The following is a 24,553-nucleotide window of genomic DNA, read 5'->3' as shown; positions in this document are numbered from 1 at the left end:
ATGGTCTTGGAGTGTTTTCCCAAGGCTAGAAGAAGGGGCGGAGCCAGGACTCCTAGGTTCTATTTCCATCTTGCTGTCTGACCTTGGAAGATGCTTCACCCCTCTCTCCATTCTCTGCCCTTAAAGTGGGACCTATCCTTGGCTTCCTCTTGGTGCAGTTGAGAATTGGTTAATGTTTGTAAAGCACTTGAAATTCTCAGATAAAAGGTGCTATAGAAATGTCAAATATTCCTTTAATCTGGAAACAGTAAAGGGAATTGACACACGCACCCCTGCCCCAGTTCCTGTAAGTACACTACAAACTAGGAATCATGAGAGACTTTTCCTATCACCACCTAATGCTGAAAATGTCCATGGTGCACGAAACCTCTCCCTGGCACTCTGTGCACTTGAGATAAATGGCGACTGGGGCCCAAGTTAGAAATGTCTGTTGGCCCTCTAGCTGTTTTTTCTGCATGACAAATCCAGTACCCTGACTTCTGTCTGGTCTGTGCTTGGTCGCACATGACATGGTTTATCTGGATTCCAGAGGCCTCCTTTGGAAGCTGCCCATTTTTATTCCCATCTGTCTTTTGTTCTCTTTTTAAAACTCTGAGTGCTTGCATTTGACTCTGCTCTGAATGACAAACACCCACTGGAGTTCAGGTTCAGAGAACTTCTGGTGCTTTGGCTTGTGACTTTTGTGAGGTGGGCTTGGAGCTGTGCTTACTAACGGCTTGTCTGTATACAAGCTGTACTACCTGACCTACACTGGGATAGTTAAATCAATACAACAACCCCTTCCCTGCAGTATGTATGTCGTTATACCAGTATGAGTTGCCTTTATTTTGGTGTCGCTATTCCCATGCTGGAAAGGATGCATCCACACTAGGGCTTGTACTGGTGTAATTAGATTGGGGTAAAAATCTCACCCTAGAGGGATACAAACACTGTGTAGACGGTGCCTCATTAGACTGGAGAGTTTTGGGGAGTGTATCCTTTATTCATTAGCTGCTAAACATGCTCCATCTAGCTTATGTTTCTTAGGATTCTGCAGTGTTCATTAAATTCAACAGTTGACAGAGTTAGAACAAGCAGGAATTAGTGCAGATTCCTACTGGAATGAAAACCAAATCAGTGGCCCCAATCCTGCAGGGAGTGCCTATGGGCCCATGGATCTGGTTGTAGGATCAGAGTTCTGGTTTGTGACAGAAACTTTAGCAGTTCTGAACACGCACTTTGAGTGACCTGTTTTTAATCAGAATCGATGTTTACAAAATTGTTTCCTGCTCTACTTAAATTTTTTTTTAAAAAATTATTTCACTGTTAAGCTAATTTACTTTTTTTACCATCCATGCTGTTTACTTTTTGCACTTAACACATGTTGGACAATTAAAACAGATGAGTCATTTTCACTTCTTACTGCCAGTTTTCACTTTCTGGCTCTGGTACAGTATGAGGATGCTGTGATTGGGTTTGTGATGCTGGTGGGAAGGCACCTGTGTTAACTGAATTGCTTTAAGAGTAGAACTATTTTAAAAACTTTTTAAAATAAAAATGTAAATTTTATGTCTAACCTAAACTAAGTTCCCATCTAGGGTGTATCTTCTTTAGGCCCCTCCTTCCCCCAAAGGATTTGTCCTTAACTTGTATTAGCTAACATGGGGTAAAATTCTAGTGACTTCAAGACAGTTCGTGGTTTTTAATGTGAGTGAGCAGGTTGGGGTCAACCTGGTGTCCCCCATATCTTTACCCTAACCTGCTAACTCATATTAAAACTACAGACTGTCTTGTCTTCACATGTATTTTACTTACACGAGTTAAGGACAAACCCTTTTTATAGTGATGACAAAACCCTAATATGGAGAAGAGATGAGGTGTGCCAGTGCATTATCTGGCTACATTTGGCCACTACACGGAAAATGTGAATGTAAGAGTGTGTGACATCTTGCCTTGTAATCCAATTTTATTTAGTTGAGGTGACCTTGTATAGTATAGTAGAGTCCTTATGTAGTGTAGTGTCAGCTCTGGGTAAAAAAAGTCTGTGTAGGCTGCTTTCAGAAAGCTGAAGAAAAAGACATTTGGGGTTTTAGTATAATTTCTTATGGTCAAAATACTAGATTTGTCAAGCTACTGTGTGCGGAAGAAGAAATACTATGTTGAAAGAGGATGTTTCTTAGCTTTCGCTTCAAATTACATATTGTATTGTACATACTGATTAAAAGATAATGTCCTTGCAGTGTTAGGGCTTGTCTACAACGAGGCCACTGCAGCACTTCAGTGAAGATGCTACCCATGCTGATGGGAGGGGTTCTCCCGTTGGCGTAGGTAATCCACCTCATCAAGAGGTGGTACCTCGGTTGACAGCAGTATTCTGTTGTCCATCTAGCATTATCTACACCGGGGGTTAGGTTGGTTTAACTGTGTGACTTAGGGGTGTGGCTTTTTGACATCCCTGAGTGACTTAGTTATACCGACCTAATTTCCCAATGTAGACCAGGCCTTTAGCTCTGTGTTTTTACTGTGTCGATTTTGGGCTTCTTCCCTAACAGCACAAGTAAGCACTTGGGCTTTCTAGAATATTTTGGGGCTTGTAAGTTACCTGCAGGGGCCAGTCCACACTAAAGTACACTTAGGGCTTGTCTACACTGTGAGTTTGTTGACAAAACTTTTGTCTTTCATGGGTATTTAACTTTTGTCTTTTGCGAGGGGGGGGGACGGGACTTTTTAAAGTACCCATGAAAGACAAAAGTTTTGCTGACAAAAGTGGCAGTGTGAATGTGGCTTTGTCGGCAGAAGTGCTATCCTGCCGACCAAAGCTAATGCCACTCGTCGGACTGGAAGTATTTTGTCGGCAAAAGTGCCGAGAAAGTACCAACAGAACCTTTACACATGTTGACTTTTAGTGACAAGGCTATGTCAACACAGCCTTGTCGCTCAAAACTGCGTGGTGTATACAAGCCCTTACACTGAAGTAGTCCTTGGCTGTGTCTACAGTGCCACTTTCAGTGCTAAACCTTTAGTCGTTCAGGGGTGTGAAAAAACACACCCTGAGTGACACAAGTTTTAGCACTGAAAAGTGCCAGTATAGACAGCGCTTTATCGCTGGGAGGTAAAGCTACCACCACTTGTTCGGGTGTTTTTTTTTTTATTGCCGGGAAAGCTCTCCCCCGGCGATAAAGCGTGACTATGCTGCCCATGTCACAGCGCTGCTGCGGCTGCGCTCTAACATGGGCAGTGTAGACACACCCTTTGTTTAAAGAGCTTAGCTAGATGTTTGTACTGCTCCTAGCGCAATGTGGTCCTGATAGAGGCTTCTGGGCACTTCTGTAATAATAATTGAGTCATGGAACTTGATTCTGACACAGTTGGATTTCACAGTGAAGCCGGGGTTTCATCTCTCTCTTAGGCTTTAGCCCAGTTATGGAGCATGGTTAAGGGGTCAGTTGATACAGGAGGCCCTGGCTTAGTTGCTTTGTAGCATGGCTAGGCCTTTAGAAATCAGCCTCTGACAGAAGCAGGTCTCTGGCTGATTTCAGAAGTTGGCAATCAGCGATTCCTTAAGAATTATTTCTTCATATGTTTTGTTTTCTTCATATTTGAAGTGGATTTTCTAATTTCTAAGATGCCCCTTGAGACACCAGTGAGGGAACCAGCTGCTAAATTCAGATGTTTCTCTAAGGCAAGGTAGTTCTTGGGAAAGACTAGCTCATTTTGCTGTATTATCTGTAGAATGCAGGTTGCTGTGCTATTCTTGCTAATGAAAACAACATCTTTAATGGGTTGCCTTTGGTGGTTTAGCACTTCAGTACTGCATGAATTTCTTGGGAGGAAAATCTTTGACTTAATTACTCTGATCTTGCCCTTGGAAAGGGATGGATGCTAATTGATTAGGTGACAGCCCTTTGTTTTGGTCTGACTCGGTGTTTGACAAGTAGATTGGGGTAAGACTGTTTTGGACACATGCTTCAGTGAACTCGTGTCCCAATAATTCATATTTCATTTATTGCAGAAAGCAATTACATTCTAAATTAAGTTCAGTCCCATGTAGTTTAAACCATATGGTAAGCTGTGCCTTTGCCTTGTTACCACAGTAGTTTTTTGGCATAAAAGCCTCTTTTTTTCACCTCTTTGAATAATCCTTAAAAATAAGAAATACTGTTAAACATGTTTTTTAAACCCACCCCTATTTGAAACATTGAAAAAAATGCTTGTGAATTACAGCAGATAAGGCATTCTGCCAATATCCAACTGAATACAAGCTGTAAAACCAATCCCTTAATGATGAAGTGTCAAATACTAGATGTTAAAGTTTCATTAGGCATTTTTTTTAAATAAACCATTTAGGCTCTGAATAGATTCCTCTGTTCTTGTAGATATTTAAATTATGGAATACCCCCCTTTGCTTGTAATTTTGTCCAGATAATATTTATCAGCTTTCTGTGCAGTTAGCCTAGTAGAAAAACAATGCTTGTATGGTTTCAGTGCTGCATGGCTCATTTGAAAAAACAAACCGCAGTCTGTGCATTTCTTAGTTGCTTAGGACTCCATGTTGTGTTAACTCATTGATGCTCTTCTTGTGACACTTTAAAAATGTGAGGTCTGGAGCACTTGTGCCCTCAAATTTTTGATGTTTTTTGCTGACCCAATGTCAACTTGATTTTAATTCAAGATGTTTCTATGAATGTGTTCCATGTGGCTAGTACTTGGATAGGCACACTGTATGACTCTTGGAATCTCATGGCTTTCTCCCAAAGGAGGAGCCTATAGTCCCAGTGACTTGGCAATTGTTTTGGTTGGATAATTATAATTTATTACCTTAAATTCATGGAAGGTGCTCAGATAATATGGTGATAGGCAGCAGTATAAAACCCCATAGATAGACTCCCCTTGGAATGGTGTGGTTATCCTCCTTTCCAGTCCTAAATGGTTGGTAGCATTGCTGTAAACAGCTGCAGCATGACACACCAAAGGTGGGTACATTTAATTGACAGCTTTATTATTAATTTATAGGACAGTAGCACCTAGGTGCCCCAAGAAAGATACAGGCCCAGTGCTAGCCATTGTACAGACTCACAGTGAGTGACAATCTTTGCTCTTTGAACAACACCTTTCATGCTCCTTGGTGAAATGCTTCCTGTGTATGTACCTTGTCATCCACTTCTTTAAAAAGTTGTTGAGTGCTTTGGGGATTTTGGGGAGAAAAGGCAGAATATAAAAATCAGTCCTCACTGTGTCTCTTGTCTCATGGAAAATGAGCTGCTGAAAACCTCCATTGGTTGGAGCTATGTTCTCAAAATCCAAAAAGCCTTGTAGAGAAACTAGTCTCATTTCCAGAATTGTCTGTTGTTTTGAGAATTACAGTTGCAAGATTAGAACAAATCATTTGCTCTCAAAGCACCTGGGGACAGAGGAGCCGCTGAAGAGAGTGAGGATTTATTACTGCTTAGCACAGATGGAAGGATACCTGATTTCCTGATTTTTTTTGTCTGATGTAATTGGAGCGAACATATGGTGCTTGCAAAAAAATCATGGAGGCTGAGACAAATCCAGGGCATAATACTTCATATCAGGGCTGGTTGGAAAATTTTGTTCTTCTGAAAATTTCAAGATTTTGGCAAGAAATAAAAACTGCATATTTTGATTCTGTAATGTCATCATGTTGCCTTGTCAGAGTTATAGTTTGGATTCCTCATGCTCCTCTATAGATCTCTCATGATGCATTACCTTCCCTTTTTGGTGAGAGGAAGGCGTGCATCATGGGAGTCGTGGCTGTGGGGCAACATGAAGATGTAGCCCAGATAGGGAGCCTGGCCCATAGAGGAGAATGGGGGAATGAGGCATCTGAACTATGACTCCCAGGAGGCATCACAGTAGCATTTCAGAATAAAATATTTCGGTGTTTAGGCAGTTCAGTTTTTGACCCCACCTCCCCCCCAAAAATCAAAATTTTCCATTGAAAGCACACACGTTTTGCAGAAAACTTTTTTGTCAAAATATCTTAGAATGTTTCCAATGGGTCAGCCCTACGCCATGCACTTAGCTTTTCAAATGTCCTCCTACTTCTTGTAATGTAGTAGGTAGACACTCTGTTTTACAGATGGGAAACTGCGGCTTAGAGGTGGCATGATTTGCCTACTCCACTGATGGAGCCTGTGTCACAGTTGGGATTAAAACACAAGTATTTTGGGGTTCTGGTCCAGTCTTCATCCCGTGCTGGTAATAGTACTTGAGATGCTTGGATTAAAAGGGATCTTGCTAATATACTAAACTTCACCACAACCAGATGAAATAAAGGGGGTGTGTGTGTATATTTGTGTAATATTTCACTTCACAATTCCTCGCCATTAACCCCATACAATGCAGCCATTTCCAGAGTGATGATGGAACAGCATGCAACAACAATGTAGAATGTTCAGAGGAGGAAGCAAACACTGTAGCAAATTGAGATTGCAGTGGATTGTACCTCCAGAATTTAAGCAATTAATATTTTGGGTCCCCCAGTCCAGATTTCCCGATGGGGATATCCTGGGTTGGAAACAGCCGGCCCAGGGCTCATCTAAATGGAGAGCAAACTGCTTTTAGTTGCTGTACTGGATGGAATCAATTGTTTGTTAGAACAGTGGGATATTGTGTTGGAATTGATTGACCAACAACAACAAAAAGGCAGATGCCTGAAAGAATTGTAGGGTCAAAAGCAAATTGAAAGAGTATTTACAAAAGGATTATGCAGCTTGCCCAGACCCAGGAGGGATGGAGGGAGGCCCAGGGCACTACAGTCAAAAGGCTCTTAATTTACATACAAGTGTGTTTAAGAGGGTTTGCACTCTGTCCTCTTGGGAGAGGCAGGAAACTGTCCTCCTCTCCCCATCTCCCTGTAATACTGCTTAGTTGAGCAGGTGCCTTATGGAAATGTGGAGGGGGGAGGGGAAAGAAGGGTTTCCAGTCTTCCACTGAGGCAGCCTCTTGGCCAGTACTGGAATGATCACATGGAAACCTCACTTTGCTCCTCAGGCTTTCTCTTGAGTATTGTGGTTTTTTTTTTTTTTTTAAGGGGAGGAAGGCGATGGGTCCAGATTATTTTGGCCTTCATTTAGACTGGAGGTGAGTGGAGGAGCCACCATGGGCACAGTTACAAACACCCGGAGGATAAATCTTTTGAAAGGAATACATCCTGAGGCCAGCATCCCATAGGGAATTCTGGATAACTCTGGAGGAATAACTTTAAAAATCCTTAAATAAGCCCTAGACTATAGAGACTAGGGAAGAGAGAGTTCCTAGTATAAAGCTGGAAATGGTTGAGATAAAGCAAAAAAAAAAAAGATGGTGAAGGAAATGGCAAAGTTGGGGTTATGGAGTTACTGCATTTAGGCCTTGTCTCAACACAAGTTGCATCGCTTAACTGTTCTGGTCTAGTTATACTGGTACAACTTCCCCACTGTGAGTGCAGATCTAGTCTCTAGATGTGCTGCCCAAAATCATTTTTGAGCTAAGTCCTCCCTCCTTGCATGTCTTGGAGAGAGTCTGTATTGCAGCAGACCATTGCACGAAGGGCAAATGAGAGGTAGAGTGCTCCCAGCCCAGATTTCCTGTGTGACCTTGGGCAACATTGCATAGTCTCTCTGTGCCTTAGTTTCCTATCTGTAAAATGGGGATTATAGCACTGCCTTACCTCATGGCGATTTGTTTGAGGATGATAAATGCTTTAAAGATTTTGAGGCTCTCAGCTACTACTGTGATGGATGCCAGATAAGTATCTATGGGCATGTCTGCACTACAGCCCTAAGTCGACCTATATTAGGTTGAAAGAAGAAAAGGAGTACTTGTGGCACCTTAGAGACTAACCAATTTATTTGAGCATGAGCTTTCGTGAGCTACAGCTCACTTCATCGGATGCATACCGTGGAAACTGCAGCAGAGAGTTACAGCCACTGCAGTGGCTGATGTCCACACCACCCTCCTTCTGTCGGTGGTGCGCGTCCTCACCAGGAGTGCTTCCACTGACTGAAGGGGGGTGGGGGCTGCTAAGAGTCAGGATGCTCCCCACTCTGGGAGTGGGTGTGTGTGGGGGGGATGTGTGTGTGAGTGAAACAGCTGCCCAGGCTTCTTGCCTCCCTGTGCGGGGAGTCTCCGGGTAACAGCCTGGCTGGGAGTGGGGACAAGACAGCCAACAGCCGATTCTACATAGACATTGCATCACCCTAACTACACCAACATAAATGCTATGCCTCTCCCATGGAGGTGGAGTTATGGCTGTGTATTAGGGCACTGACATTGGCAGGACAAGGCTGTAGTGTGTACACTGACATAATTAGGTTGACGTAAGCTACCTTATGTCGACCTAACTGTGTAGTGTAGACTAGGTCTAAAATAAAATGAATGAGCTGCTCCCTTGTATAATTCAATGAGACCCTCAAACAGATGCACTAGTATACTGGGATTTTATAAAACTCTCCTTTTGAACATCTTGTCAGTTTGGTTACTCAATCACAAGTTATGAAACTAAAACGATCATTATGAGTTTCCGGAAGCCACCTCCATAGGCTGTCTGCTGAGGAGAGGAAGAATTGTTCAGAAATCCAAATGCCCCCTCAGTCGATTCTCCCAAGGAGCTGAACGTAATGTTGCCAGGTCCCATCTGTTTCCAGAAAGGTTTTTGTTTCCCCAGTCAGCTGAGATTTGTTCTGATTGCCTGTGTTTTGAATCTATTTCCCTAAGTTAAGTATCCTCACACCTTCTTGTCAACTGTCTAAATGGGCCATCTTGATTTATCACTACAAAAGTTTTTTTTCTCCTGCTGATAATAGCTCATCTTAATTAATTAGCCTCTTACAGTTTGAATAGCAACTTCCACCTTCTCTATAAGTGTGTGTGTGTGTATATATATATCTTCTTACTATATGTTCCATTCTATGCATCCGATGAAGTGGGCTGTAGCCCACGAAAGCTTATGCTCTAATAAATTTGTTAGTCTCTAAGGTGCCACAAGTACTCCTGTTCTTTTTGTGTTTTGAAAGTACCTGTCTGGCTGGTCTGCTCACGTTTTAAGCCTGGTCTCATTTACCACCTTGGGCAAGTAGGTTGAAACTTCCCACGTTATTGAGTGCTTAGTCAGTTCCTTCCTTTCTTCACCATTTTCATCTGCAGCTGTACAGAGTTAAACTTCTGCTGTATGACTTTTGGGGGAGGGGCATCTGGGTTAGTAATCTTGTAGCTACTTGAGCTGGGCTAAATTGTTGTGTGGATGGGAATGTGGACAAGTGGTTACTCACCAAACCTCCCAGTGCTGCTTGTTTACTTGTTTTAAATATGCTTATCCTATTTAGCCACTCCCAGGATGTTGAGAGATTTAATTAACCAACATTTGTAAAGTGCTTTGTGATCCTCTCCTTGGGTTTATCTTTGCTGCAATTACTGGGCTCTTTTCCAGGGGTTGCCCCAAGCCCCCTGCCATCCACACTCATTCCTCTTGCTTCGGTTTAGACAAGAACCCCAGTGGAGCTTTCAGCCTGGGCTACTCCTGGCTGTGGTTATAATCCAGGTTAGAGCCCAGGTTCCGCTTTCACTTGGGCTGGTAACCTGCTAATTCACATAGTCATCCCATGCCTTCCCAGAGTTCCTCGTGTCTGCCCAGAAGGACAGACAGATTCTCTGTTGATTCACTGGGAAAGAATCAGAGCAGCTCAGGTTGCTGCAGCATAGAGAACTATGGGATATGCCCCCAGAAGTCCTGGCAACACACGAGGAAATGAAGCACCAGTAGCACAGAGTAGCTGGGGTATGGTGCTGCAGCGTGATTGCTTGCACCCATCCTAGTTCGTCTGTGACCCATTGCCTCTCACCTGGACAAAGTGCAGTGAACACCGACGCCCTAAGGAGGGCAGGCGTAAGAGTTGACACAAAAATCAGTTTGAAAAGTAACCTAGAAGGAGGGCTGGGTGAAGGAATTATATTTGTGTCCTTTATTTGTTGCTTCATGGTTTACAAAAATAGCCTGAAAGGTCTAATTTCCATTTGCTTTTGATATTGAAATCTCTGGCCTAAAAGACTCCATGGCTGGCTATAGAACTCATCATATTGTGAGGCTGTAATCCTGGGGAAGCATCAACCCTACTACCGTTGAGAAGAAAATGTTTCTTTAATTTTTAGAACTCCTGTTTGTGTTGGGGTTTTTTGAGAGTGATTCATTAAAACACTTGGTAGAAAAGATACACGAATTCTATTCCTCTTGCTTCAAGTGTAAACTGTAGCAGCTGAGTACCTCACCATCTTTACTGTATTTATCCTCATAGCCTCCCCAGTAAGGTAGAGCAGTGCACTGTTATCCCCGTTATATAGAAATAGAATAGGAAGGCACACAGACTATAATATATATGACTTGCTGACAGTCACCCATGGAGACCTCCAAGTGCTAGACTAGGGCCTAACCACAGGACCATCCTTCTTCTCTTTACCCCTTAAAGACTGAAAGAGCACCCTAAATGCATGAGACAGCCCCTTCCGCTCACTGAGTCTTTAAATGAAAACATCAGACTTGATACTTCCAGAAGGATGGCCTTGCAGAAGGCATTGGGCTAGGCCCTGCACAGGCCATCGACACGTCATCCTGGTCCATGAGTGGGGCTCCTAAGCACTACTGCCATACAGATATTAATAATTAATAGCACTTGAGATCTGAGTTTAATTCCTTGCTGTGCCACAGATTCCTGGTATGATCTTGAGAAAGTCGCATCACTCTGCACCTCTGTTTCCCCATCTGTCAAATGGAGGAAAAATAATCCTTCCTTTTGTTTAGATGGTAAGCTCTTGGGGGCAGGAGCTGTCTCTTTCTATGTGCCTGGGCAGTGCTCAGCATGATGATGGGGTCATTCTTATTTGGGGGGGTCTGTGCAGTGCCTGGCATGATGGGGAGGACCCCCAGTCTTGGCTGGGGCCTCTTGGCACTACCACAATGTAAATAACAATTTTACAGGCTTTTTTTCTTTAAAGGGACAAAACCATCTAGACCTTCTTCATAAAGAGTGGCACAAATCAAATGTTTCTTGTGACGATTCAATTTAAAACCTATCTTTAAAATACTGAATGTACTTTACCTCCCTATTCCTGTTCCCAAGCTCCAGGGGGGAGGGGGAGGGGAAGGAACAATTGATTCAGGATCCCATTGTAGGGGGATGACACATTGTCATAAAGGTGTCGGATGTTCAGCCCTTCTGAACACCTTTTAAAATTGCCATTCCCTGCTGAGAGGCAGAAATAGAATAGGAAGGCTAAGCCCTCTGCAGAAGTGTCCTCAGCATGTTTTTGTAAAGGAGATGAAGAGGGGAGGAGAACACAAAGTTCAGTCTCAGGTTACATGGTAGCTTTGAAGATCAGCCAATAAAACTAAATCTATATGGCTCTGGGCATGCACAGTCTCCAAGAGGGTTTTCATTTGAAATGTGCTGTGCCCTCTTTGACTCACCAAGGGGCTGGTCAGATCTCATGGCTGAGACTGAGGCATGTTCCAAGGGGGTTGTCATATAGCTGGAACCTTGTAACTGGAGCAAGCAATGAATGAATCAGGATTCCTGGGTTCTATTCCCTGTCATACCACTGGCCTCATGTATCTTTCACTCTATTTTGGGTACTTACATGGCCCCCATTATTGTGTATTTATCTTCATAACCTTTGTGTGAGGCATGACAATGCTATTATCCCCATTGTGCAAATGGGGAAGTGAGGCGCAGAGAAACTAAGTGACTTGCCTGCTGACAAATCCCACAGGAAATCTGTGGTGCACATTGAATTGAAGCCGGGTCTCAAGTCCCTAACCACTGCACCATCCTTCCATCAGCCATAGGAACAAGCCACTTAATCTGTTCATGAATCAATTTATGTTATAAATGGAGCTAATTCCTACTTCTTGGGGTGTGGGTGAGGTTTGCTTAATGACTAAAGGTGATCTGAGATGTTCTGGTGAAAGTCACTTTAGAACATAGTGTTATGAGACAGGACATAGCAGTCAAAGGGGTTGGCAAGTTTCTTTGAGTATTAATGGGCTGTAGGGTGTGTATAAAGGAGGCTACCATAGGAATGGAAAAGACCTATCTAGACTATCTTGTACTAGCATGTGTAAGGGAGCTGTATTGGCCCAGCCCAAGAGTCTGTGATGGGGGTGGGAGGGGATAGTTTACTGCTTTCGAACAAATCAAGCGGACTCCGTGGAGCACCATGATTCAGTGTTGCTTTTGAGCCTAGTGCCCCATCGTTGAGAAGTGTAGCATCCTATATAAAATGCTAGTGTCACGGCCTTCAGGGAGGGTGAATTTGGAGCCACTTGCAAATGTTTGGCTTTTAACAGCAGCTTGTGGAATTAAACCAAGAGGTCAAATGAGCAGGATATTAGTTTGCAACCAGCTGTTTTGGCAGATCTCCGGGGAACACTGTCTAGAACCAGACGAGATAATCTCTGTTCAGATTACGGCCTTTGGCTCAGTAAAGGGGCGTGGCTGGGAAGAGAAAGCAAACTCTGCACACGCACATCCTTTCTGGGTAATGCGTGCCCCAGATAAGAATGTGCAAGGGCAAGTATTTGGGAGCCACTCACTCAGTCATTGCGGATGGGTTGGAGGAGCCTGTAATGAAACCATTGCCACTTCTCTTGAAATTCTCTGTGTCTGAAAACAAAGACCAGAACTGCTTTTGAAGTCTTAAAATGACTGTTCCAGGTTGGGGATTGATATTGTAAAAGCTTCTTTCTGTGATGTCTCCCAGATAAACTGTCTTCCTCAAAACCCTTTGAAGGTTAGAACTAAAGGCAGAAGTGGGGAAAGCACTTTAGGCAGAACTCTCAGCTAAGAGGGAGAATGAAATGGGAAGAAATTATGCTGATGGCAGTTGCTGAAGATAAGACCTAAGATCATGTGAACTAAAGGGGTGATGGGGGAGGCTGGTGTTAACCAAGGGGACCCAAAGAAATACAGAATTAGAGATTAAGTTGTTTGGGGCTGGAACTGTGGTGTACAACCCTGGGAACGCTGCCAACACCAAATAACCATTCCAACTGTGACCTTGTTTGGTTTTCAGCTGTCAGAATTTGTTGGCTGACATTTTGCCAAAGTGACTAGTGATTTTGGGTGTCCAATTTAAGATGCTTTAGAGTGGCCTGATTTTCAGAGAAGTGCTGAGCGTCCACCCTTTTTATTGCTCTTCACTTCTAGAAAGCTAGGTCATTAGCTGCTCAAGGATACCATGGAATACTTTCTCGCACCACTTAAGTTGCAGTGCTTCCTCAACCCATCTTTGAGTCCCACTCCTGTGATCAAAGTCCCCCCTTTCCTCCTGTTCTGCCCCAGCCCTGATCACAGCGCCTCCTTGATAATTTTTGTGGCGGTAGTAATATCTTAAGTTCATGGAAGGATGCCAGCCCTCTTCTGGTGGGGAGAGAGCACCATCATGGGGTGTGTTTTTCCCCTGTGTGTTTAATTTTCACAGCTTCCAGGTTTCTCACGGTGCAGCTGCTTTTGCTCTGTGCTGCCCAGCTGCAGGAAGTTCCTTTTTTTTTTTTTTTAAGAGTAAACCTGCCTCTCCTCCATGTCATGGTGGGGAGGAAGGGGCGGTGCCTCAGCATAGGGAAGTAGCTTTCAGTTCTTGTATGGAGTTGGGACAAACCGGAGTTGGGACAAACCAGAGTTACCAGCCATGAGAATTGGGAGGTAGCTTGTCTAACAGCTCCTGATGACTGCCTCGATATGGAAGAAGATTAATGGGCTAGTGAGTATGTGGGATTAGTAGTTAATTGCCATCTCAGGGTTGTAGTGCTTTTTTGGATCTAGCTGGGTGTTTGCAGACTGCAGCTGTTGCACCTATTCTGGCTCCTCCTGAGAAGTGATAGGAGCAGCAAGGTGTGTTGCCTTTTTGTCTCTGAAATAAGCTGGGATTTCTCAGTAACAAGACTGTAACTAACACCCTAGCTTTTGTGTAGGCTGGGTGTGTCAGAATTATTCTTAGAACCCCTGATGAGACACTGAGTTTCTTTAAACCAGTTATTTCTTTCCTGGCGTAAGCATTTTTCAGTTGTCTTTGTTCATTCCAGCTCCATCTCCCTGCCACCCCCCTTTGCTCTGGGATCTAATTGACCAGAATGACATTAAAGACTCTAATTAGCCCAGTACAAACAGCACACCCTCATCTCTCCTTTTGTTCTTAGGAGCCAAGAAATCTTCAAATCACGATATAATAAAAGGAGCTGCAAGGGGAAAAGCTTCAGGGGTATTGGAATTAGGGTGCCAAATGGGAGTCTTTGAGCAAGGAGCATGTGCAGTCTCAACAGTAATGGTGCTTTTTATATCTCCAGCTGTTTTTATTGATATATATGCCGTAGTCTGACCAGCAGAACTGAGTGTGGCCCCTTGTTATTTTGGTGGTGGTGAATAATCCACACACTTGCAACAGTGCAAAACTTGGGAGATGGCTTAATGCTGTGAATGTTATGTTTGAGTCAAAAGGCAGGATCCTAGGAAGGCTGGTTTGGCCTTCTATATCGCCTTGAATGCTCATTCTGTAGGATGACACCCTTTCCCCAGAGGCCACAGAGACGTGGTGCTGGCCGCTTCCAGCAGCAGTGCGGGGCCCGCGGCACCACAGGGCTGGCAATCCTGTGGGCCAGATCCAAAGCCCTGACAGGCTAGATCCAGCCCGCAGGCCGTAGTTTGCTCACTCCTGTGTTAGGCCACGTTGCTTCTGAAAGGAGACTCAGTAAACATGTTCCAGAGAGGGGTGTGTGCGCGCGCCTTCTCTCCTGTATTCTGGGACCAGCACAGCTACAACAACGCAGCATTTTTATGTTTGTTCCTTATGTTTATTTTGGTAGAGACTAGAGGCCTCAACCGAGATCAGGGCCCCCATTATGGTGTGCACATTAGTAGTAATAGTTCTATGATATTCCCTAGAAGCTTCAACAGAGGTTAGGGGCCCCAATTATTGTGTACTGCAGTACTGCCCTGAGGGCCTTGATTGCAGATACCCATTAAGGTGTCTGCATTCATAGTAGTTAGGGCCTTTAGATGCTACCATAATATTAATAAAGTGCACATCATAATATGGGACCCTGATCTCAGTTGGGGCTTGGAGGTGCTACCCTAGTACTAAGATTGAGCCCTATTTTACCAGGTGCCATCGAGACACGTAAGGAGAGACCGTCCCTGTTCTGGAGAGCTTGCAGTCTAAATATCAAGCTCTAACTGCTCAGGGGCCCTTTTGGCGTAGTATCAGCCTCCATGCCCCATAGTGATTGGAAGCAGTTCCTGGCATTTGGTTCGCATGCTGACCTGGGTTTGCAGAGGTGCTGAGCACCAGCAAGTCCCTCTGCCTTCCATGGGAGTTGAGGGAGCTCAGGCTTTGTCACTTTAGCCAGCACAAATATCTGCTTTGTTTCCTTTGACGCTTGGCCAGTGCTGCTTTTTTCACTCAAGTTATCGCTGAAGAATGTTTTGCTTCCCAGTAACCTTGCTTTGTTAGCACAAGGAGCTGTGAAAACTTAGCAATAACTCCAAGGTCACTTGGTCTTAAGCAGCATCTGGCATACTAGTAAGTGCTGGTGATAGGTATCTGCTTTATGCTTTGGAAAGATCTCTTAGTAGGGGGCCCTCTTGGTATTTCCTTGCTAAAGCTTCCAATGGCTTGTATGGTGGGATTTGACTTTCCTTTGTCTCCCCTCCTCCCAACACTCTTCTCCTCCCCCCCCCACCAAGGTTTTTAATCCTTTTGCCTGTAAACAAGTTGAGTACAATGTGCCTGCGTGGGTTCATGTGAGCGCTGTTATCTCCCAGCCATGCGGTTGGTGTTGGAGTTTGAGATACAACAATCAGCTGGTGAGTTAAGCTATCTTAGTAGGAGTGTTGCAGAGTGTAGCTGAAGTGATGAGGCTGGAAGATCCATTGACGGCTTTTGTGGGGGAGAAGTAGGGGGTGAGGGGTTATATGTGGAAAATGTACCAAGAGAAAGTGTGGAGGGGATCATGGACACTTCAGTATGGTTGGAGCTGTCTTCGATCAACTCTGTGCTCCCCTTTCTCCTCCTGGGCTCCACATTCTTTCTAGCACTGCTTATGCTGCAGCACTGGTTTTCTGTGAGCAGGTGCGTGCCTCAGCTAATAGGTGACTGGTATATGGGAAAACACTGGACGCTTCCCCAAATGGTTGGTTATTAGGGCAGCAGGAGATGCAGGTGCAGTTGTTCTGGTTGCGTGATTAGGAGTGCTACACTGTGCTACAAGGTGGAATGCCTTTTTTCCGAGCCATTGACAGTGGGGAACATGAACTGAGATTTCAGGTTGTTTTTAAAAAAGTCCAAATTCCCTTCCTGCCACTTTATAGTTATCTGTGTGCTGTGATCCTACCCGTCTGTCTTCTGGCCCTCTGCTTGACTTCACATTAAGGACAAGTGTAATGCTTAAGAAACTGTTCTAGGTGTCTGGTCTGCAGTGCACCAAAGACACTCATGCAGAATCCCTTCCAGGGAAACAGCAAGGAGCTGCAATCTAAGGAGAGCAGTGCTGGCTCTGCATTTTTACTTCAGTTATCACTTCATTGGTTTTTTAAATGGATTTGTTCTTGCATCAAACAGAGGCTGCGCAGCTTAATGGTTGAAGCTGGGAGTCAGGATGCCTGGGTTCTATCCCCAACTCTGAAGGGAGGGAACAAGGTCTAGAGCTTAGAAGAAGGTGGGACTGGGACTCAGGATGCCTGGGTTCTAGCCTCAGCTCTGGGACTCTTGTGCTGAGGTGACAGCAGAGTCCCACCCCAGCTCTTCCATTGCATTGCTGAGTAAGGCTGAATGAGTCGCTTCACGTCTCTGCCTTAGCTTACCCATTGGCAATATGGTTACTAGGCTCTGGGCTTTCCAGAGTGCCGAGAAACTTCATTAAAGTTTGTAAAAGACTACACACTCCTTGGTCTTAATATGTGTGCAACAGTAGCGTCTGCAGCAAAGCAGTTTCGGATGGTTACACAGAGTTCACACCTCGTAAGGCCACAAAACTTCCTTCCTCCAGGAGAGCAGGTGCTATATACATAAGCAGCAGTGGGAAGTTTTATTTCCAGGGGCCACCACGTTTGGTATCTTACAAGCTGCTGTCAAGAAGAGAAATGCTATTGGCACAAACTGAGCCTACACATCAAGAGTAGGATATACTTGCCTCTCTCTAGCCTGTGGAGGAATGGGTAATCTTGAACCAAGGGTATGTCTGATTCTTACTTGCTGCCCAACCAGCCTACTGGGGACTCCATGTTCAGGTGGACTTATGTGAGAAGTGACACTGACATTTCTCTCTTGCTGCCATGCCTCTGCCGCGTCTGTTTGTGAATATCCAAGAGTGAGAGCTGCAGGCTTGGCAGGCTGCCTGTTCCCATATTGCTGGCACACAGTCTGCAGCCAACTAAGTGGTGCATATGCAGTTGTCCTTCATTCCTTGGCCTCCTCACCAGTTAGTTGTTGACTACAACTGGTATCTCCCCAGATTAACAAAGGAACTGGGCTAGCCCTAGAGTACCAATGTACACAGTTCTAATTATCACTGTGGCTCTAACTAATCAGCATGTGCCTATGCCCAAATACTTCCGGCCTTTACATGGTTGCCAGATAGCATCTCTTATTAATGAGGGGCAGAGACCTGTGTCCATAAAGCACCATGTATACTGAACAGCACCCCATAAGTAATACTCAACACATCTGTAGCGCCCTTGAACAAGCAATTTACAGTGCTCCCTATGCTCCAGCATAGCAACTTCACTGACCTCCCTCACAGATTTATAGGCACAGAGAGAAGTCTCAAGGTATTGCAGTGAATTGGTGGCAGAGCTGAGGGTGGAACCCAGGTGTCCAGACTTCCATTACTGTGGTGTGCTGACCACTAAATCATACTCCGTGTATATCTTGGATTGGATCAGCTGGGGATTTACCCAGAGTATCTCTTCCAGTTAATACCACATGGTAGCTAGCTGTTAGTAACCATGTTTATTGTAGTGCCTAGGGACCAACCAGAGTCCGTCATGCTGGGCACTCCATGGTGTAGCTCTGCATTTTCTTTAGCATTTAACCATGTGTTTAGGTGAATGAGGGCAGAGCTGGCTCAGTACAGTGAATAGGGAAGACATATGGGACTCCCTTTCTTCTTTATACCTCAATTTCCCTGTCTGTAAACTGAGGGCCATCATACATACTTTCCTTTGTAAAGCTCTTGGAGTCCTCTGGATGAAATAAGAGCTGAATTTTACAAGTAAGGGGCTTGGGTAGTTCCAAGGATGGTGTTTTTTGCACGGCCTATGATGGGACATGGATAAAATATTTCCAGGCTGGTCATATAAACCCTGTGTGGTTCGAGTAGTTGCCTCTGAAGGCTTGTCTTGTGGGTTCATTCCAGGTGATATTGGGTGAGCACTTGTCTGTCACGGAAATGCTGGAATGCAGCCTTCTTCAAAGCCTTCATTTCCCTTTTGATCCAAGTGGGAGGGAAGGTGAAGTAAGTGCAAAGGTTGGGAAGAGGGTGTTGCATAAATGGGGAGTTTTCGCTTTGCCCGCACCGTGGAAGACCAACGCAGCCAAAGCTCTATCAAGAGAGGAGCTGAGCATGTGGGGTGAGTCAACAAAGATTTCAGACTGTTTGTCTCCACTTAATCTGTCCCTCCTGCAGGTAAACTCTACTCTGAGGAGCATTCTGTACCCTGCAGCTGGATCATGGGCAGGTGCCTGTCTCATGTTGCTAATTCTAGAGCAGGAACCATGGACCATCTAGAGACTGTATGCCAAAGCAATGTTCTTCAACCTTTTTCTGTACAAGATCACTTTCTCAATTTAAGATCAACCCAGGATCTACCCCACCCCTTCCCCGAGGCCCTGCCCCGCTCACTCTGTTCCCCCTCCGTCCGTCGCTCGCTCTCCTCCACCCACACTCACTTTCACTGGGCTGGAGGAGGGGGTTGGGGGGTGGGAGGGGGTGCAGGCTCTTGGCTGGGGCTGAGGGGTTCGGAGAGTGGGGGGGGCTCTGGGCTGAGCCTGGGGCAGGGGGTTGGGGTGCAGAAGTGGGGGGGTGCAAGCTCTGGGAGGGAGTTTGGATGCAGGGGTCATATGGTCACACTGCACTTAATTTCATAGAATCCACTGGACATTTCATGAATTTTACTTTTTATTAGTGTCATTTGTGGTGTTTAGATCCAAAACCCTTCAGGGATTGTCACAAATCAGTGTAACATTCTCAACTGTGGGATGTGCATTGGCTGAGCCTGGGGCAGGAGGTTAGGGTGCAGAAGTGAGGGATGTGGGCTCTGGAAGGGGGGCTGGTGCAGGGAATTGGGCTGCAGGAGGAGGTGAGGGGTCTGGGAGGGAGTTTGGGTGTAGGAGGGGGCTCCAGGCTGGGGCAGGGGGTTGGGGTGTAGGAGGGGGTGTGAGGTGTAGGCTCTAGCCAGGAGGCGCTTACCACAGGCAGCTTCTGGCCAGCGGCGCAGTTGGGCTCAAGCAGGCTGCCTGCCATGGCCCCACACTGCTACAGAAGCGGCTGGCTGCTAGCACATCTCAGCAGCCCGTGGCGGGGAGGGGGGCAGTGGGTCTCCGTGTGCCCTCAAACACCACCCCTGCAGCTCCCATTGTCCGGGAATCACCTCCCCTTCACCCCCAGGGGCCACAGAGACGTGCCAGCAGCCAACTGCTTCTGAGAGCGATGTGGGGCCATGGCAGGCAGGCAGCCTGGCTGCGCCGCTGGACTTTTAGTGGCCTGGAGATCGCGATCGACTGGCAGAGGCTCCAGGATTGACCAGTCAATCACGATTGACGGGTTGGTGACCACTGTGCCAGAAAATCTAGGAATCCATGTTTAGATGCTAAGGCTAGAAGGGACCAGGAGATTATCTAGTCTGATCTCCTATATCAGTGCTACTCAAAGTGATGGTCTGCGGACCGGTGCCGGTCTGCGAGCCATCGGCTACCAGTCTGCGTGCACATTGGGGGGGAAAAAAAATTGCCGGTCCCCCCCCATCAGATAGCTTGAGATGCACTCTCCTATATAACACAGGCCTGATATCATCCAGTTACTCCTGCAGAGAGCCCAGTAACGTGGAGAATTGACAAGATTTGTGTAAGATGGTGCATGTCAGACAAGTGTCACAGCAGTCATGATATAGAGTGGGGAGGCAGTTTGGTCCAGAGGCAAGAGCACTGGACTAGGAGATGGAGACCTGTCTTTTATTCCAAGTTCTACCATTGAATTGCCATGTGACCATGGACAAGTAATTTTGCTTCTCTGTGCCTCTGTTTCCCTTCCCCGCCCTTTGACTGCATTGTCTATTTGGATTGTAAGCACTTCAGGGCAGGGATTGTGTCTCACTGTTTCTGTGCAGTGCCTGGGGCAGTACTCATATAGGATTCTAAAGTAATTCTGGGTGACATACACTAGTACAGATGAGACACGCTCCTTTGGGGATTATACAAATAGGAGTCCTTGGGCGAGGTTTGAAATGGGGTGCGAAGGGTTTAAACAAACAAGGGTCTTTTGGATTTAGAACCTGGTATGGCTGTAAAATTCTGGACTTGCTCACGTTGAGAGAACAACTGTTAGCTACAGCCATGTTCTCTAATGGCTAGAGATGTCCAGTGTGCGTCCATATTGCTGCCTAGCCAAATAATAGCAACTGTGGAATAGCTTCCCTCCCCCAGCCCCCTCAATGCTGAAGCTTTTCACACCAGAAACTGACAAACCCAACACACTCCCAGCTAGAGTTGAACTCACTTTGGCCTGAGCCAGATTAATGGCTAAATCCTTGTTTAGCCACCTCAGTGTTGACATGTTTACTAGCTTTGCTCCCCTCTGCAAATGTCACTCGTCTATATCCAGAGTCCCTACTGTGAAAAATCAGTGGATTGGTTACAGTTCTCAGTTCTGGTTGAAATAAGTTTAGCTTATACTTAGTATGGCCATTGTTGCTCCACAGGGAAGTTATGCTGTCACTGTTAGGTATCTGTCCCAGACCAGCAGGTGGATTAGGGCTGTACTAAATCACATATCACAAAACATTCGCATTGGGTTTCTAAGTGGATTCTATTATTCCTATGCATATCTCATTGGCTCTAAAATCTCACTAACAGTCTGCTTCAATGGCAGCTTTTTCTCTGCTCTTTACCACAGTGGAAGGGTTCTGCCTGGATTCCCCCATAGTATCCTAAGGTTCCTTTAAAACCTCTTGAACCTGTGTGAAATTTCCCACTGAAGGAATGTGGGCTAGTGGTTAAATAGGGAGGACTGAGAGTCAAGGCTCCTGTGCTCCATTCCTGCCCTAGGAAGGAAGTGGACTCTACTGGTTAGATTCCTCAAGTTTAAGGCCAGAAGGGTTCATTACATCATGTAGTCTGATCTCCTGTGCACCACAGGTCAGAGAATTTCACCCAGTTACTCCTGTATGGAGCCCAGTAACTTCTGTTTGACTAAAGCATGTTCCAGAGAGGCATCTAGTCTGGATTAAAGAAGTCAAGAGATGGAGAATGCATCAGTTCCCTTGGGAGTTTGTTTCAATGAATGACTCTCATGGCTGAATTCTTCTGCCTTGTTTCTAATTTGAATTTGTCTGGCTTTGACTTCCAGCCAGTTAGAGTAAGAGGGTTGGGCTGGGAGTCAGGACTTCTGGGTTCTATTTCCAATTCTGTAAGAGGAGTGTGGGATAGTGGATTAGAACCAGGGGTGGGGGAAGGAAGACTGAGAATCAGATCTCCTGGATTTTATTCCCAGCTGTGCTGTTGCCTCACTATGTGATGTCAGGCAAGTCTGTTCTATATTCTCTCTCTCTCTCTCTCTCTCTCTCTCTGACCCAGTTGAAACGTTTGTAAAATGGGCATAACATTCCTCAGGGACGTTGAGGCTGAATTAATATTAATCAAGAGCTCCTTGTAACAATGGTACAGTGTGGAAGTTGCTGTTGTGGTGCAGCACTAGTCGTGAGGCTTAAGCATTGATTGTCTGTAAATCTGTTTTACCAGAAAAGAGTGTCAGTAGTTTAAACTCTTCAGCTGGAAAGTCTGTCAGAGGAACTGCCTGAGCGCCCGTCTTCAGAGATACGTAAGTGCCAAAATTGCCCTTTATTTTGATATTTCTCATGTGTATGGTGTGTGATCTCAAAGTGTGAGATATATTAAGCAACAATAAAACCACAGGGCTGGACCATGGAGAACTTAACTCCAGTTCTGAACTAGTCTGGGCCCAACAACCTGAAACAGTGTATATGATAGTGAATGGTTGGTTGCACAGTTACCAGCCCCCAGGGGTGATATTTTGGAGGTACAGGAAAAATCCCTTTGAAGCTGTTGTTGCAGTGAACACACAAACAGAACAGCGGGAGATGTCCAGAGGCTGCAAATGCAAATAGAAAGCAGCAACAGTGTTACTGCACCAGGGACCAAATAGATCTCCAAGCGCAGGTTTACTCATACTTCCCTAGGGAGAGCTCAGCATTGGACACAAACTGGAATATTTGGATTTAAAGAACTGCAAGTCTGAGTTCTCAGTTCTGAAGGGGGTAATCCATTTTCTAGTCCTTTTGTCAGACCGTGGACCACTTGGCAAACATTGACAAATGAGGTCCCATAGCTCGCCTGCAGGGCACTATTGCCATTGTATAGCAGGGCAAAGGGATGCTGAGAGTTAGTGGTGGTGTCAGTAATAGAATCCAGGAGCTCATTCCTAGTTCTTCACTCTAACCACCAGGCAGCACTCCCTCCCATTACCATAATGAGTTAGGCTCCAGTGTTACAACTCTGTAAAATCTAAGGCCTTATCTGTAATAGAAGCACTAGACCCTTAACGCTTTTTCTGGTGTAGCTTATTCCATCCCTCCTATGTGAAACAAGCTAGACCAATAAAAGCACAATTTTGCCAATATAGCAATGCCTACACTAGGGTCTTCTGCTGGCACAGCTATGTCAGTCAGGGATCATGCCCCTGACCAACAGAGCTTGCTGGCAGAGTCTGTAGTGTAGGCATGGCTCCAGCTATGATTCCACTTGTCTCTGGTTTCAGGGAAATATTTGAAGATTTCCCATATTAACCGTTCACTTCACACCTCTGTCCCCTCCCCCAAAACTGCAAATCATTGCAGTTATCTCCTGACTGTTACTCTTAAGTGCTCCCCAGTTATTGCCTGTAAAATGGTAACTGATCTTCCTGGGCTCACACACTGATCTGGTGCCCTTGTTTTGGCTTTAAAAGGTGTAGAGGTTAGGGTCCTGTGTATCGGTGGGACTATTCCTCTGGTCATGCCTTCAGATTAGAGGCAGTTGTTCCTGAGTTCATCAACCTCAGATTTGCATATCTGGGTACTTGTGATAGACATGGTGGGTGAGGTAATATCTTTTGTTGGAACAACTTCTGCTGGTGAGAGAGACAAGCCTTTGAGCTACACAGACCTGAAGAAGAACCGGCAGAAGTTGGTCCAATAAAACATATTGCCTCACCCACCTTGTCTCTCTAATATCCTGTGACCAACGCAGCTACAACACCACTGCAAACAATTTAGGGCAGGATATTCCCAATTAAGGTGCCTTCTACATATTCTCTTCCCCGCACCCTCAGGTTTTTCAAGCTGTGAGTCTAGGGCTGCGAGCCCTGAGATGGGTTTAATTAACCTTGTATTCATACAGATTCTTTTTTAGGTAAAAGGTGGGTTTTTTTCAATGGAATGCTCAAGTACGGAGGATTTATTTTATAGGCCCATATATAACTCTTTTACCATTTCCAGGCCACTGGAATCATCCCTGAACCTTGTTAATCCCTTGCTGATGGAATGAGAGGAAGAAATAAAATTATATAAAAAAATGTGGCACAAAGGCTTTAGAAGAGTGCATGTGTTTTGAGGCAGCGCCAGCTGTCAGCAAGCAAACCTGACTAGACTCAGGCCCCTCAGAGTGCCAGCAGGCAGGGCCCAGTGTGTTCCCTCACTTCTCTCTCTGTCTCTCCCCCACCCCCTCACCCCTTGTTGGTCTCTCTCACCTAGATAGAGACTAAGAGTGAAGCAAAATATACTTGGATTACAAACAGTCTGTGGGCACAGCAGAGAATTGTGGCTTAACTTTAACGGAGAATAAGCCTGGAGTAGAAGAGGGAGAAAAGAACAAGAGAGGTGGAAGGTAGCTTTACTGGAGGAAGCTTGAAGCCTTCCCATAGTAAGAGAGCAAGAGACATACGTGCTGCAGCAGAACATACTCCAAATGCTGTGAGGAATGCTGTATAAAATTAATTTTTAGTTTTCTGTATTTAGCTATTTCTCAGATGAATAATGCACTTCAGTTTGGAAAAGGATGAGCTGTAGCTGGTGTTAACTTCACATTTTAGCTTTGTCTTCCCCCTCCTTCAGGCCTCCATTCTTGATGGAGGCTGCCCCCCGCCCGGCCCCATTGCAGACCTGTGGCCTGCTGTAGTATTTCAATTCTGTGCCTTCCTCTCTGCCTCCCCTGAGGTTTTCCTCACAAACCTGGCTCTAGGCCTTCCTTAGGTTTGTCTCTTTACCTTGGCAGACACTGATTTTAAGGTAGGCGAGGAAATGGTGTTAATGCAGCTGTG

At 45.3% G+C, this 24,553-nt stretch overlaps 1 protein-coding gene across 11 annotated transcripts in view; it reads left to right on the top strand.

Moving 5' to 3' along the window:
• MARK2 (microtubule affinity regulating kinase 2) overlaps positions 1-24,553 on the top strand; it is a 104,044-nt gene that overhangs the window by 18,766 nt on the left and 60,725 nt on the right. The window contains exon 2 of one of the 11 annotated variants that reach the window (XM_084633709.1): positions 21,979-22,057. The exons of 9 other annotated variants lie outside the window; for them this stretch is intronic. Coding sequence is in view for 1 of the 2 variants with exons in the window: in XM_084633704.1 (XP_084489830.1) it covers positions 13,696-13,731 (36 nt within the window). In the remaining variant the exon portion in view is untranslated. Of the gene's footprint in view, positions 1-13,598; positions 13,732-21,978; positions 22,058-24,553 lie in introns of those variants that run through there. One more of the 11 variants, XM_084633704.1, reaches the window with a different exon arrangement.

The sequence above is a fragment of the Lepidochelys olivacea genome, assembly GCF_965140295.1.
Source record: "Lepidochelys olivacea isolate rLepOli2 genome assembly, chromosome: 7".
Taxonomy (NCBI): Eukaryota; Metazoa; Chordata; order Testudines; family Cheloniidae; genus Lepidochelys; species Lepidochelys olivacea.
The sequence above is the reverse complement of the archived record's forward strand: the minus strand, read 5'-3'. Positions and strand labels throughout refer to the sequence as shown.